Source organism: Lycium ferocissimum, chromosome 8 (genome assembly GCF_029784015.1).
Source record: "Lycium ferocissimum isolate CSIRO_LF1 chromosome 8, AGI_CSIRO_Lferr_CH_V1, whole genome shotgun sequence".
Lineage (NCBI taxonomy): Eukaryota > Viridiplantae > Streptophyta > Magnoliopsida > Solanales > Solanaceae > Lycium > Lycium ferocissimum.
Window position 1 is genome coordinate 61,518,412 of NC_081349.1, and position 15,980 is coordinate 61,534,391.

Genomic DNA, 15,980 nt, shown 5'->3' on the forward strand with positions numbered 1-15,980 from the left:
CCAAGACAATTTCGACGTGAAACATTTTGATTTGCAGCATCAAATTTCTTAATAATTGTGGTGTATTACAAAACTGAGACAGCAAGTTCATGCCACATCAGCTATAAAAACTACGACTAGGCTAATCCCCATATCAATGGGGAAAAATTTACACATCACTTGATCTAAGGCAAATGAGAGCTCCCAAGTACACACACCCCTAGAGGTAAAGAGAATTTGCAAACATTATTCCTCGTCGAAGGCTCTCACTGGCAGCAGCAAATTTGTTCTCCAATTCCACTTCTCCCGCAGCATGTGCAGCACCTTTTAACTGTAAATCCAAGAGAGAAATTTCCAGTATTTGATTCCATAACATATATAAAGAGGGGAACTCGTATCTGGAAGTGTTACATAATGACATACTCGTATCCAAGGGTTAATAAACACACATGATATCAAAGATCTGGTTTTTCTTCCCACATAAACACACACCAAAGTTTCCTTGAATTACCTGGTTCAAAAATTCATCAAGCCTTCGTACCAGCCGAATGATGCTACCTTCAAAGATATCAGTCATTTGTATAACCTCCGCAAAAGTTGCTCCCTGAAAGAAAGCATTAATACAAAGGAGAAAAGAGTAAAGCCTCGCAGTTTCTTTTTTTTTTTTTTTTTTTTTAAATTGTGGGCAGGGAAAGACCCTCGGTCAACTCAATATGGAAGGGACTGCTAGAAACCCTTGTTTCCAGCAATTATTCATTTTTATCCAAGGAAGAATCTTGCAACACTAAAATGATTCCTTAAACTGAAGTTGAGTTGAACTGATTAAACCTCTTCCATGAAATATGAAAAAGTAGTTTGATTATGATCAACTTTCCTCCAACTGGTTTCAATCATAAAAAGTTCGCAAGAGTAATCAGCAACAGTTTCAACTAGAAAATTATATGGTTCCGGAACAAAAATAATTGCCCTAAAGTGTTTCTGATAGCTTTGTATATTCTAGTGTAATGCCACCCCCCCCCCCCCCCCCAAAAAAAAACCAACCACACACACAACCACCCCAAACCATAAAAGAGGTGCAATTTTTTTTGAAGGATCACTATTTATTTATCAGGCAAGGAAAAGAAAAAGACAGAAAAAATAGAGCTTGCTGGCTGCAGCAAGATGATGTCCTATAAATGGTTGTTTCTTTGGCTTGAAGCATGGGAAACTAGTTTCAATCATAAGCACTCCTTGAGAGTAGGCTTACAGAAAATTGTTGAAAAATAACAAGCAAGAATACATATCTAATTCAAGCATGGAATTGAGCTCAACATGGGCATTGAAGCTTTATTCACCTTTGACCAACAGTAAATGACATCCATCAAGAATGGCCGTACTGATGCCTCTACATATTCTTCAATATTTATCTCCAACTTGCATTCACGTTGAATCTGCAAAAAGAAAAAAAGTTTTTGCTTGTGCGTCTGACAGGCAAACATTGAATTCCGAACCCTATATCAGACTGACCTCTGCTATTTTTCTTGCAGCATCTTGTAGCTGTTGTAATGGTCTAGTTAGCTCAGCTCTTAAATGTATTTGTTCATTTGTTTTGTCTCCTGGGATAAAGCAACTTGCCAGAGCCGCAGTTTGATGATGATCAAGATCATTGAATGTACCTTAGCACAAAAGATTATTCAAAATATCATATATCACTTATTCAAAGCTACTTCTGGCACGACTACATACCATGCGTTAAAGCGCGGAAGTGTTGAGCAGAAGATAAGCAGAACATATAAAGGGCCTAATACACATTGCTCCCATCTTAAATCAAGTCCAAAAAAGTAAAATTGCATGCTACTATGGAACAAATATTACCATTCAACATCAATTCAGTCACGAGGAGTTCATCCCCAGTGTCTATCAAGCAGGCTGCTCGTCCCTTCAACTGCACAACACCTTCAGAATCTATGTGACCCAGCTTCTTCAGCACTTGAGAACGGTTTTTAAGTTCATCCCGAAATTTTTGAAGCTGAAAAATTGTTATTTTCGTATTAAATAAATAATTGACAAAATCCAGTAAAGTGCTAAAAGATTTCAGCAATCACTCCAAGGATCAGCGTAAGTGAAACTAAAAGGAGTATTACAATAGCAGACAAGAAAACTTGAGAAGAATGAGAGCAAAAACATGCCACAAAATGTTAACAGTTCAGAAAATAACATCCTGAAACATTTAAATGAAAAGAGAATGTTAATTTTAAATAGAAAAGTTGGATCAGAAATTGAAGCTAACAAATTAGCAAAAGAAAAAGGAATAAACAAAAAATTTATAAATAAGACCCCCTGAGTGCTACAGATAATAAAAATCATTATTTCTTACCATATATATAAAAGACACACACACATTTACATATAAAAGACAAATAATCACAGATTAGTGATTAAAGAACATTGGAGTGAAATAGGCCTGGATGGAATGGGATAGATAGAGGACTCAAGTAGCAAAATCCAACGAGTTTGAGATTGAGGGGTAGTTGATTTAATTGATCCATGCCATATAGGAGCTTTACCTGTGAATCGCGCATTTTTGACTTGAGCTGTTGAATTTCATGGTTCACTTCGGCCTTCTTTTGGAAACTCTTAAGTTGATGTTCGTCTTGTGACTGCTCCACATATGTGCAACACCATATGTAGTAGTGACAACATTAAACCATATTCATCAAAAGCATAAAAAGCAAAAGCTTCTAATATTCATGCGTCCTCACAGATTAAACAGATTATCAAAATAAACTTTTAGCCAAACCTTGTGCAGTGGGTGAGCAAACAATTTTTTCTCTAGTTCTTCAGTCTGGTTGACTATATCAACAAATTCAGGATCTTCAAAGCCCATGTCCTACAATGATAGAAATCAGGAAAAGCAGCAACAAACTTATCTTGATCAATAGTTCGAAGTATACTAAAATCTTTTACTAGGTTCATTCTAACCAGCCAACCTCTCTTTTACTTGATCCAAACAGAAGAAAAACTATGGCTGGATATGACGCTAAACTCAGTGAGATTTCAGTGGGGCAGGGGAGAATAATAATTGCAAACCCTTTTCAAGAGAGGAGAAGAGAGGAAGACAAGAGGAAAACAAGACAAAAGGTATAAGATGAATGCTACCAAAAGCGGAGAAAGTAAGAGGGCATTAACTATATTAAAATTTGGCCCAACAAATATGATCAAATGCATAAACCAAAAGGCAATAAACAAATGAGCGAAACTGCAACTACTATTGTGAAAGGGAGCCATCCTAACCCTTTCGGCCAACCGTGCCTCCTTGTGCCATCATCTCGGTGAGCTAGCCTTCGAAACCATCCATTGGGGATGGTGGGCATCCTGCCTCCTCTACCTCCGCCTCGCTTCCCGCATCTTGTCTCCACTTACAAGAATAATAATACCAGTATAAGTTGGTTTGTTATTTCCTTTGGATGGCACAGGGCTTTCGCCAACCAACCGAAACTTGGGGATGGTGCCCCCTCCCCCTTCTCCACTTAAAATACCTAAGACACAAGTCCCTCAATGTTTGCCAAGAGTGAGTAAGGATGGTTATTCTCAACAAGATATAGAAGGACCGTAGAACGCTACTTAGCAACAAATGCAGCTAAAAACAGAACGAATGATGATATGTGATAATGATATTACAATCGGCTGACCAAAGATACTTTCCCTTTCCTGCTCTTTCTTTCTCCTTTTTGTTCATTTTTTTAACTGAGAAAATTGTGTATCAGCAATTCAAAGCTCTATAAGTAGGAAACCTAGACTGCAATCATATACGGTACAGATCAACCACAAAGTGCATAAGGCCTCTGCTGTTTGTTAACGAACAAGTTAAATACTGCTAGAGTACACATGGCTCCAGTTTCTTATAAGTGAGCTAATTTCTGTTTTTTGACTAATAGTCCTGGCAGATAACATGATTGGCAATCTCTCCTGACAGAATTCTCAGTTAACCTGATACGCATTTTCTCAAAAGGAACCAAAAAGAACATCATTAAGACCAATCGTCTTTCAACATAATGGTTGGTAATAAATGGCCTAATTCCATATAAAAAAATGGAAAATTTGCAATACAATGTGGAACCAGTAGGATTATCCATACCTTTACAGGGTTAAGCTTCGGGAGGCCTTGAGGAAAACGTTTATGAAGCTCCTGAACAGCAAGTAGGATGCTTTGCCTTGCTTCCAATGGCCGAAGATCCGTAGGAACAGATATTCTAAGTTTACTGAGGGAAGAAATCAGGGGCAATTGAACAGGAACCTAAAGTTTGGAAACATACTCAGGATTCAGGAATGAAGTCTTAATCGAAATAAAGGGGTATAAAATAAATAAAATAAATTATTGCTACAAAATTATGTACTCACCACATGCATTTCTCCCTTCTCCCCTGGACGAGGAGGACATGGTTTGGGTTGAGAACCATTTTCACCAGAACCAAGAGAGCAATGAAGTAGGGTATCCACAATATAGCCCGCGCCACGTGAAGCGGAGAGAGCAGCAGGCAAGGAACCTGATGCAGCTGGAGGTTTCTTTACCACATTGACTACAACACCCCAACCCCAATCTTTTCCACCTTCCCATACCTTGACCTGTCATCACCAATGCAATCTCAATGAAAAACATTAAGATGAACAGTCCAATGGGGAAAGTCAAAACGTTATTAATTGAATGAATTTTCAAACAATACAAACAGAAAATGAATAAAACACCACATCAGTAATACTCCCTCTGTTTCAATTTGTTTGAAATATATAGCAAAATGAATGGCCTCTTTCCTAATTTGGAAACAAATTCACTTTATGAATGATTTACAACCACACAAATTTTCAAGGCTTATTTTGGGTCTTCCCTCTTTCTTAAATAAGTCAAATGGGTTCATATAAATTGGCGGAGGGAGTATATAGCATGCACAATCCCCCATCGCATGGGTTCCTCGATAAGTACAGTGGCTTACATGAACGGAGACTAACAACAATCACATAGCATCATGAGAAGATACAATCCTCTATCTATTTTGATAGGTAAGGAGTGATAGCAAATGACCAAGCGAAAAATTCACAATGGTAAAGTTAAAATGAGAGCAAGAAATTACTGGAAAAAAAGAGCAAGAAACTATAAAAACATTTTTAGTGTAAGTTGCAGAAGCCAGAAGGCAATAGAAGAGGACTGCAGCTCGTCTTGCATTGGACTACAGCTGGTCTCGCATTGGCAATAGAAGAGGACTACGGCTCATCTCACAAGGAGGTTTAGGTATCAATAGCAATTAGTCAAAAGTTACAATTCATGGGTTTTCAAAGATATGGCAGATACATTCATGTGCACTAAAAAATAGAGGTGAGGCAGAGCACTATGAAAAGCAAAATTGACATGGCAACGAAAGCATATATGGGGTCAAAAAAGGGTAATGTAACATATGTCCAGACTAATCAGAGTTTTATCAATATCCTCACAAAAGTGCAGCAGCGAATAGAGATGCCTCGGCACTTACCAGTCTACCAGGAAGAAGAAAATGGAGAACCCTTTCAGGCCGTGTTATTTCAGCCATCAGTTTTTTTTCACGTTGTGCAATCTCAAGCTTTAGTTTATGATATTCTGCAACCTCACCCTAGAGTAGAGAGAAGCGACTTTCAGGATCTATGGCATAAGAAGATAGAGGCATCCAAAACCACGATAACAACTTATTTTACCTCCCCTGATGCATCAAGCTTTGCAGCTTCTGCTTCCAGCTTAGAGACCTTCTTTCCAATGTCAGGTAACGCCTAACAAAAAGACAACCTCACTGTCAGTAATTACATAAAACACAGTCAAAGAAAAAATGGACATTGACAAAGAGAAAACCTTCTCATACTGGAACTGGTGGAATGAGTTTTTGATAACATGTTCGGCAGTAAATTGGCCTTGGGCATGACTCAATAAATTCAAAATTGTATAGTAACTCAGTCTAAACGTGCTGACTAATGGAGCTGGTTTACCCAAAACCATGTCCTTGATGCTATTCATCTCCATCTGAAATCATCAAACACTGCGTAAGCCATCCACCAAAACAGATAAGAAGAATAGATATGTGTCCTCGATATACTTGACTACATTGTTTGCAATTTTGCATATGCTTAAGTGGCTAAAGCCTATACATTTTCAAGAAGACAATAGCAGTTATTTACAAGATACTCTTCAACTGAGAATATTATTACCAACTTACCTTCTCGTCAATCATGATAATACAAATACCACGGTCATCTTTGCCACGACGTCCTGCTCTTCCACTCATCTGCATGAAAGAAAAGAATTTGAAGAATAAGAAACCAAAATGAAAATGATCTAAGTCATGGCATATGGGCAATTCAGACTCACCTGTATATACTCACCAGATCCAATGTAACGATGACTATCACCATCCCATTTCTTTACACTGGTAAAGACAACAGTTTTCGCAGGCATGTTAAGCCCCATGGCAAACTGTAAAAACATTAGAAGGGAAAACAAAGGATAAAAATCATTAGGGCCGTCTAAATACACAAGATAACAAGACACAAAAAATTAAAAGAAAAGTCATTACTGTCTCTGTTGCAAAAAGAGCCTTTATAAGTCCTTCTTGGAAGAGAAGTTCCACAAGTTCCTTGATAACAGGAAGCAGGCCAGAGTGGTGAACTGCGATCCCCCGCTGAAGTAGGGGCAACATTAATTCAATAGCTGGTAAGTTTCTATCTTCCTCACTCAAGCATTCCACTGCATTACGGAAAACCTCCTTCACTACTTCCTTCTCCTCTTCAGTATTAAAATCAAGCTTGGGCATAGACATTGCATGTTGTTCACATTCTCTTCTACTAAAACTGAACACAATGACTGGCTGAAACTTCCGTTCCATGATCATCTAAAATAAACAAGAATCAATTGCTTCAGTGATATGAGGCATCAGCATTATTATAGTAAATCATTAAACAACTACAAAGGGCAAGACAAGGTTCATGAGACTTGAAGGAAAAAACACAGAACTGGAGGCACACGAACAGAAGACTAACAATATCATACATGAATTTAATGCTATAATAATCAAATTGCAATTAAAATTACTAATTTCAACATCTAATATACAATAGTACATATATTAATCTAACTTCTTGAAGTTAATATATTAATTTAAGAACTGACAGTTCTAAACTTGGATCACATTACGCGTACTGTTAGATGCATAAAGTTCTCTGAAGAGCATGGCTTCACTCATGAAGCAAGCTAAATTTGTATAACATTGTTATGACAAAAATCTAAGTATCCTCAAAAAGTAAATTGATATAACAAGAAAGAGTAAAACCAAGATAATATCATCTAGAGACCAAACTACACACCTTGACAATTTTGCAGATATCTGACGCACCACCAGAAGTAGAACCACCTTTAGCAATTCTACCTCTAACCTTAGCATTTCCACTGTTGTTTCCCTCCCCCACTTTCTGCTTTGCAAAACTGTCCTGCATTTTCAAGAAATTGTCCTCCCTAAACTGCTCATTCTCATCAATCACAAGATACAATCCAGAACCACCCACAGGGAACATATAATGCTGCAAAGGGGTAGGCCGAAAATCAGTGTACACCACATGACATGGCTGTTTATGAATATTGCATATCCATTCAGCAAACTCAGTAGCATTCGACATAGTCGCCGAAAGAAAAACCATCTTAATAGCTGGTGGTAAGAATATAATACTCTCTTCCCAAACAACCCCTCTCTCGCGATCTTTCATGTAATGTATCTCATCAAATATAACCCAAGCAACTTCCTTTAGTACCTGTTGAAAAAATAATTCAAAGTGGTAGGAAATCAAAATTGGTTAGATTTGGTATTTTGGTTCATGTCTAAATAGGATTTATAGTTAGAATTATACAAGAATAGGTTTTCAAGTTTTTAGACAAAGTAGTTTTTTGTACTATTATAAATAGGGATGTTGCTAGCTATTTTCATTCAGTGTAGAATCATAGAGAGCATTCAAAGATTACAACAACATACCCAATGTAATCCCCCCTACCTTGGAAGGTAGAGAGGTTGTTTCCCATAGACCCTCGGCTCAAGCAAAAGCATATCAAAGCAGTGCAGAAAAGAAATAACAGCAAAATACTAAAGATAGCATGACAAAGCACATTGAAAAAAGGAACAGTACCTACAACAAAATAATACTATAATCAAAGTACAAAAAACAAACGATAGTCATAGAGATCGAAGAACAAGAAACTACAAGAATAATACTGCGACTACTGGCCTTCTACCTAATGAAAGAAACTACAAGAATAAGAGCATTCAAAGATTAATGAATAAAGAATATTTTTTCCTTCAATACCTCCAAACCCCGATAAAGCAGCAGCTACAACAACAACAACATACCTCGTGTAATCCCAAAAATGGGGGTCTAGGGAGGGTAGAGTGTACCCGGACCTTACCTCTACCCTGGGAAACCCCTATAAAGCATACCCCTTAAAATCTTTGTTGTCATAACTAAACAACTTGCAAAAATGCCTTGAATCTTGTGGTATTAATTTTTTTTTTTTTTTTTTTTTTGATAAGGTATTAAATTAAAGATATGTAGAATGTACCAAAATCCTCTTTAATCTTGTGGTATTAAACATGCCATGTGGAAGTTGAAATTAAAGAGTTGCCAAAAAAAGGAAAGAGATATTCTTTTGAAACAAAATAAAAAGGAAAGTAAGATAAACAAATTGAAACAACAACAACATACCCAGTGAAATCCCACAAAGTGGGGTCTGAGGAGGGTAGAGTGTATGCAGACCTTACCCCTACCTTGGGAGGTAGAGAGGTTGTTTCCGATAGACCCTCGTCATAAGGACAAGCAATTCAAAGCAGTATGAAAATGGAAATAACGAAAGTGAATAAGCCGTGATCAAACAATCTGAAAAAAGAAAGAGTAGCTAACACAGATAAATAAGATAATCGAAGTACAAGAACCAATAGATTGTAGCAGAAATCAAAGGACAGGAAACTATAACAGCAGTACTACAACTACTAGTATGAAAGAACAAGCGGGACAAGCTCAACTACCTACTAAACTTCTACCCTAATCTGTGGGAGTATTATAAATAGGGATGCTAGCTATTTTTATGTAGTGTAGAATCGTAGAGAGCATTCAAAGATTAATACCTCGGAACCCCTATAAAGCATACCCCTTAAAATCTCCATAGTCATAACCAAACAACTCGCATTTGGCAAAAGAGTTACATCACTAAACTCATGACTCAACTCTCTATACTTCTGATTACTCAAAGCTTTCAAAGGAACAATAACTACAACAAAATAATAATATAATCGAAGTAGAAGAAACTACACGAATAAAAAGCATTCAAAGATTAATGAATTAAACAAAAAAAGTCCTTCAATACCTCGGAACCCCTATAAAGCATACCCCTCAAAATCTCCGTCGTCATAACCAAACAACTCACATTTGGTGAAAGAGTTACATCACCCGTCATTAAACCAACATCACTAAACTCATGACTCAACTCTCTATATTTCTTATTACTCAAAGCTTCAGGAACAGTAACTACAACAAAATAATACTCCAATATAATCAAAGTACAAGAAACTACACGAATAAAAAGCATTTAAAGAATAACGAATAAATACAAAAAGTCCTTCAATACCTCGGAACCCCTATAAAGCATACCCCTCAAAATCTCCGTAGTCATAACCAAACAACTCGCATTTGGTGAAAGAGTTACATCACCAGTCATTAAACCAACATCACTAAACTCATGACTCAACTCTCTATACTTCTGATTGCTTAAAGCCTTCAACGGCGACGTATAAATAACCCTTTGTTTATCTCTAAAAGACATCGCAATTGCATACTCAGCAACAGCAGTTTTCCCAGCAGATGTATGTGCTGATACAAGTATTGATTCTTTCCTTTCCAAACAAGCAACTGATACTTCTTGAAATGGGTCGAGTTTAAACGGGTATTTTTTCGCCATTTCGCCATTGTATGATGGGTTTGAAAGAGTACCGTGAATTGTTGAGTTGATTGTTGATGTGTAATTTGTTGGAACTGCAACTTCGTGTACGCAAGTTCTAACTAAATTGACTCTTTTTGAAGATGAATTTTGGTTTTCAACTTGTTCTTCAGGTTCTTTCCTTTTTATGGCAGTTGTAGAAGAAGACTCCATTTTTGAAGGTTTGGTTTTAGGGTTTTTGGCTTAAACCCTTCTATGAACAAGTTGTTTTCTTGATAAACTAATTAATTTTTCCCAATTGGGGAAATCAATTCTGGCAGACAGTGCTATTGGGTGTAAGATGGGTCATTTGCACTTTTGGCCCTATTTTGTGTAGGTCTTTAATTTTTGGCTATTTAGCACGATTGGACCTATGTGGGGTGGTCTTTAATTTTTGACCCTCAAATGGTTGGTCTTTAATTTTTGCTCTTCGGCACTTTAAGTAATGAAAAAGTGGCTGAAAATAGCCTAACTGTCATGACCCAAACCGATAAGCCGTGACAAGTACCCGACCATTACTGGCCAAGTACTCCTATGCTTGCATTTACTTCTCATTGGCTGTCCTGGGCCCATGTACAATCTGTAACTGTGCGATACTGTCTCCCGAACAATCAACATAAAAGACACCGTACCGGGAACTCACGGCCATCACATACATATAAACATAAACACTGAGAATAACAGCGCAAGCCGATATGGCCGCTATACATATATATTGTACAACAAAATACACGCCGACGAGGCTGCATAATATCACGACTACGTATCACTGTCTACAGACCTCTATGGAGTACAACCGAGAAAGGACGGGGAATGACCTGCCGTACCTATATATGTACGGAACAAGATGGCCGCTGACCGAAGCTCCGATCGATGGAGCGTGCCGATCGTGGCCGAGGGGAGGCTCACCGTCGTGAATCGTCCGACCCGCTCGATCCCGCGGCATGAACGCGCCGCCCACAAGAAGGGACGCGCACGAGCAACGTACCGAGTATGTAAGGCGTGAGTAATAACATATTAAAGGATACAAAGCATGAATAGTAACAGGATGAAAATATAGAGCATATCATGAGATAAAAGAGTAACTTGTAGATCTGAGTGTCTTTTGTTATATCCCGTATTTTGTACATTGGGACAATCCGAGCTAACCACGATAAGTTAAGGACAAGACTATTCCGGGATACGAGGTAGAGACTTTCAACCACGATTTTGTTTTAAGGCGTAAGTTGCTATGAAGTTATTGGCATGGGATATTAAGGAAAGTTTGGGGCTAAAAATTAATTTTGGAAAGTTAAAATTTCATGAAAAAAAAGGGCAAGTGGCCGGCCAAGGGGGAGTGGGCCATGGGCCACATGGATGAATTATATATGAGATACTAGATGACAATTGACCATATTATTCATCTTCTTCACCTTAGAAAATTGAAGAACCTTGGAGAGGAAAAGAAGACCCTATTCGGCCATGGTGGAAAAAATTGAGGTCCAAAAATATTGATCAAAAAAATATTTTCTTCTAGCAATCCCAACCATTGAAGGGTCCTTGTTAACGTGGAGGTGTTGTTGGAGTCAACGAACTACTCGTTTTCATCATTTACAACCCTAGCTAAGTTGTGAAGTTGAGGGGAAAAGGTAAGGTTTAATCTTCTTTTTCATATGTTATGAATGGTTTGTGCATGTTATAGCATGTGGAAATGAATGAAATTCATGAAAATATGGATGTTGATGTTGGCGCGTATGTTGATACTTAGCCGTGTATACGTGATGTTGTGTAGAGTGGTGAATTAATTGTATTTAGATGTTTGGGTGTTGTTGTAGTGTGTGGAAATGGATAAAAATTATAATTTGTATGTTGATGTTGTGGCCGAATATGGGTCGATTTGGTGTAGGCATGTTGGACTAATTTTATTTAGTATTTTTGGTTGTTGTTGTTGTGGAATCTATGATGATAATGAAAGTTTAATACTAATCAAGTTCAAGTTGTAATTGTTATGGGCTGATTTGGAAGTTAACGTGATTCTTATGTAGATTCTATATTTATGATAATGACATTGTTAACATGTAGATTGTTGGTGTAATTCATGAGTTTGGAAGAAAGAAAGGTGTTGTTGTTGTTCTTGTTGAGTTGAGAAGGTTTCGGGTGGAGTATGTGTTGGTTGGGTTATTTTGAGTATCGTGCGGATTGCTTGAAATGTTCTTGAATCTTGTTTGAACGATCTTGATTAGTACTTGAATGTGCGAGCATTGGTGTTGGCTTGATTATATGTAGTTGAATTGAATGTAAGTGAATGTCGTCGCATTATGTGGGAGAAGGTTGTTAATGATAGAATGCGTTTTAAATTGATTATTGATGTTGTTAATATGATTGTTGGTATTGTTGTTGATGATTTGGCCGAGTTGAATTCTCGGGGTTGTTGAGTTTATAGGGAAATCTTCAAATTTCGTACAAAGTGCTTAGTTTGGGATTGGAGTTCTAAGTATCTATAGCTAATGTTTGGTATATAATGATGTTGTTGTAGATCGTGGGCAACCCGAGACTTAAGTTTGGATTAGCTTAGGAAGCGGACGAGGTATGTAAGGCTTATCCTTCCTTTCTCTTGGCATGTCTTAGTTGTAAGTAAGCTATGATACGAGCCTCGGGGTAACTCTATTCTTATGATCCGAGCGTGCCTACGATTCCTATTCATTTCTTGATATTAGTATTCTTAATGTAGTAGAAATATGGTCCTTATGTCTTTGATATGATTGGATTTGAAATGTTGTATAAACGGTTTTGTTCCGAAAGGATCTTATGTCTAAAAAATGTCCGTAACTTCCATAGACATAACCGATTGCTTTGATATGCTTCGTAAGTGATTCTATAACGTATAATGACATCTTTAACTTTCATGGGCGGGCCCGATTGGTTTGATGTATATCCGTGGTTCCCGAGACTTTCCTTTGTACCGGTTTTAACGACTTTTTGAAAGAACTTGCATGACTATCGCCTTAACCCGAGTGTTAATTACTTATTTACCTGTCGAGTCTGGACTGATGATTTATACGTATATAGTTCGGATGCGTGTCTATGGTTTCTAAGGTTCTATTTGATATGTTCCCAGTGACGTTCGGAGGAAACTTGATTCGACTATGGTCTTGGCTTTTAAATGATGATTCGTTTTGATTATCCTATTAGCCTTTGAAAATGTTTTATGTGCGCATATGGTTTCTCACTACTCGCGTGAGCCGTTATTACTTCGTTCACCGCGTCCGGCCGTGGCATTTTGCACGGACTCCACTCGTATTATTCACCGCGTCCTCACTAGGAGGGGGGCACGTTATATGATATGATGATATGGGAGGCGGCGAGATGGCATATGATGACTTCATTCACCGTGTCCTCACTGCTAGGCCGGGCACGTTATATGTACATGATATATGATTTTACTTACCGCGTCCCTCACTGGGGGGTGGGGCACGTTATATGTATATGACATGATGATTTTACTTACCGAGTCCCTCGCCGAGGGCGGGACACGTTATATATGCTTATGTACACGATGATTATTTACTTATGTCACTCGGTCTCGTAATGGTGGATACGATATTGATACGCATGATTTATGTTTCGTAGGCAAGCCTTATGATTTTCTCGTGCTGTTTATTTCAAGATGATCCTATTTACCGTATTTCATGCTTTACGTGCTCAAGACATATTTCGTACCGACCCCCTTTCTTCGGGGGCTACGTTTCGTACTGCGGTACGGATACACGTTTTGGTGATCCGATCTAGGATTCCCATTGCCCGTCTCTTGGAGTGCTCCTCCCCGGGAGCCCATATTTTGGTACGACACTTTCATTGTATATACTTATGTATATTCGGGGGTACGTAGCGGGGCCCCGTCCCGTCATATGATTTACATTGTACTTTCTTAGAGGTCCGTAGACATACATGTGGGTCATGATTGGTTCAGACGGCTTATGTCTCGCGTGGATTATGTTTTGGGCGGTCCTGCTCGCCGTGGGCGCCCCTTGCTCACGTACGTGCATATGTTTGACGTGTCATGTACATTATGACGATTACAGTTTATGTACATTATTCTCACGAAAAGTTGTGATCGCGATATGTATCTATATATGTGATAGCTTTGGAGCGACGATTTGCTTTTACGTATGAATATGTTTTGCTAAGCTAGCTATGGTCCGAAAGTGTCCGGCTCGGGCAGTCATAACTACGGGGTTGGGTCGTGACACCTCCAGCGGTACACTACGCATGTGCTTAATGCCGCGGAACGGCAAACCGATCCATATATACATATACTTATATTGCTATTTGAACGTGTTGCCCGATCCATTTATATACATATATACATATATCCATAGTAATGCTTTCTTTGAAAAACATTTCTTGTTCATGTATACAAAAAATAGAACATATCATGTTGCCGGCGTCGGCGTTTTCCTGACCATTTAGCCACATATATCCCACGTCCGGCATCCCGCGTCCGGATGGTATCATGTCATATAATACCAACTGATCAGGTGGATACGCGTCTATAGCGCTCTGGCCCTCTTTCCCATATACATATACATATATCATATAAGCAGCATGCAGGAGAGCCCAAAGAGAGTTATATCTCCATCGGAGTGACGTAAGGTCGATAACCTCCAATTATGTTATGGAATAGTCATCATCGCTTTGTCTCACCTTGAAGGAACAATTATTATAAGGTGAGACTATCAATGAAGAATAGCATCAAGAGAAAACATACAATAAGGTCATAAATCTCATAAGGCGTCAATTCATATACTTGGGAGTCTTTAGAAAATGGAGTCATTCAATGAATAAAATCGAGGGTCAAGAAATGGTTCATCATTCTCATATTCACATAGAAACCAAGGGCTTGGAACATTTGAACATCAAATCATCATTATCGGTGTAACCCATAAAACCATCATCACCATAACATGATAGAAAATGTTCCCATCTTTGATATCACCATCATCGTTGTGAAAACATGTTCATCGTTGTTAATGTAAGAGCTCACATAACCATAGACCTTTGGTTTGAAAAATACGGGCAGTTTGGAAAGACATTTATGGACCATCAGGAAAGGAGTCATGTCCTTGGAATCAGCTTTTAACTTTTGAAAACAAGAGGTTATGGAAGCATTTATGAAATTGTAATATATAGATTCTATGCCTTTGAAAGAAAGGGGCAAGCCTTAACATACTGTTGACCCCTATTGGCACGCTTTATGTGTCCGAGCTCGTAAGGCTACATTTAAGAGGATTTACACTAACATTAGCCTCTTTCATCGCACACTTGTACCAAGTTTCAAATTATACTATTCTATATTTACGAAAATCTAAGCAACATTTTCCTCGTTTATATAGCCCGAATTCTCAATTCAACAACCAACAACAATCACAACAATACCAACATTAACCATAATATTTCCAACTCCAAAATACTTCATAAACATCCCATATGGTGTTTGTCCCATATTTCCATCACAGAACCATTTTATAACGATTTTACAGCTCCTTCTCCGTAAATAAACCAAGATTAACGTTAATAGTTGGAGATTCATACCTTTCTCTCGATAATATTGCCGTATCTTCACTTCTGCACCTTGAACTTAAGCCACAACACATTAATACACAATTTTGTAGTTGCAACTATACGCCGTCTGGACCGGGATTTAGGAATTATACCTGGTTTCGGGCTAAAAAGTTGATGATGGAAAGTTGGAGAGTTTTCGGAATATTGGGGGTGTTTGGACGTGTTTGGTGTGAAAATAGGGGCCTCCCCCTTTTATAGAACGGTCTAGGTTCTGCCTGGACTGACTTAAATTTCCTTCAGCGCGTTCGCGCCCGGCACCGGCGCGTTCGCTTACTTTTTCCCCGACCGCGCCTTCATTCAGTAAAAAGGTCATAACTCTTGATCCCGATATCGTGTGAGGGCCCACGACCTATGGTTGGAAATATAATGCAATTATCTACAACTTTCATTC

General features: G+C 38.3%; 1 protein-coding gene across 3 annotated transcripts; it reads right to left on the reverse strand.

The window, feature by feature from the left end:
• Positions 1-9: 9 nt before the first annotated feature.
• Positions 10-10,280, reverse strand: LOC132068795 (DExH-box ATP-dependent RNA helicase DExH10-like). 3 transcript variants are annotated; one of them, XM_059462500.1, is made up of 17 exons: positions 9,641-10,280; positions 7,339-7,779; positions 6,552-6,866; positions 6,347-6,451; positions 6,195-6,263; positions 5,834-6,001; positions 5,683-5,754; positions 5,484-5,600; positions 4,360-4,584; positions 4,097-4,255; positions 2,759-2,848; positions 2,526-2,618; positions 1,834-1,987; positions 1,486-1,634; positions 1,314-1,409; positions 491-583; positions 10-310 (listed from the first exon to the last, which is right to left on the reverse strand). In XM_059462500.1, exons 1-17 carry the CDS (start codon positions 10,160-10,162, stop codon positions 200-202), a joined length of 2,979 nt encoding a protein of 992 aa, XP_059318483.1. In that variant the 5' UTR covers positions 10,163-10,280; the 3' UTR covers positions 10-199. The 3 variants fall into 3 exon arrangements, with proteins under 3 accessions (XP_059318483.1, XP_059318484.1, XP_059318485.1); XM_059462501.1 differs by lacking the exon at positions 9,641-10,280 and adding an exon at positions 9,380-9,520; XM_059462502.1 differs by lacking the exon at positions 9,641-10,280 and adding an exon at positions 9,141-9,256.
• Between the last annotated feature and the right edge of the window lie 5,700 nt (positions 10,281-15,980).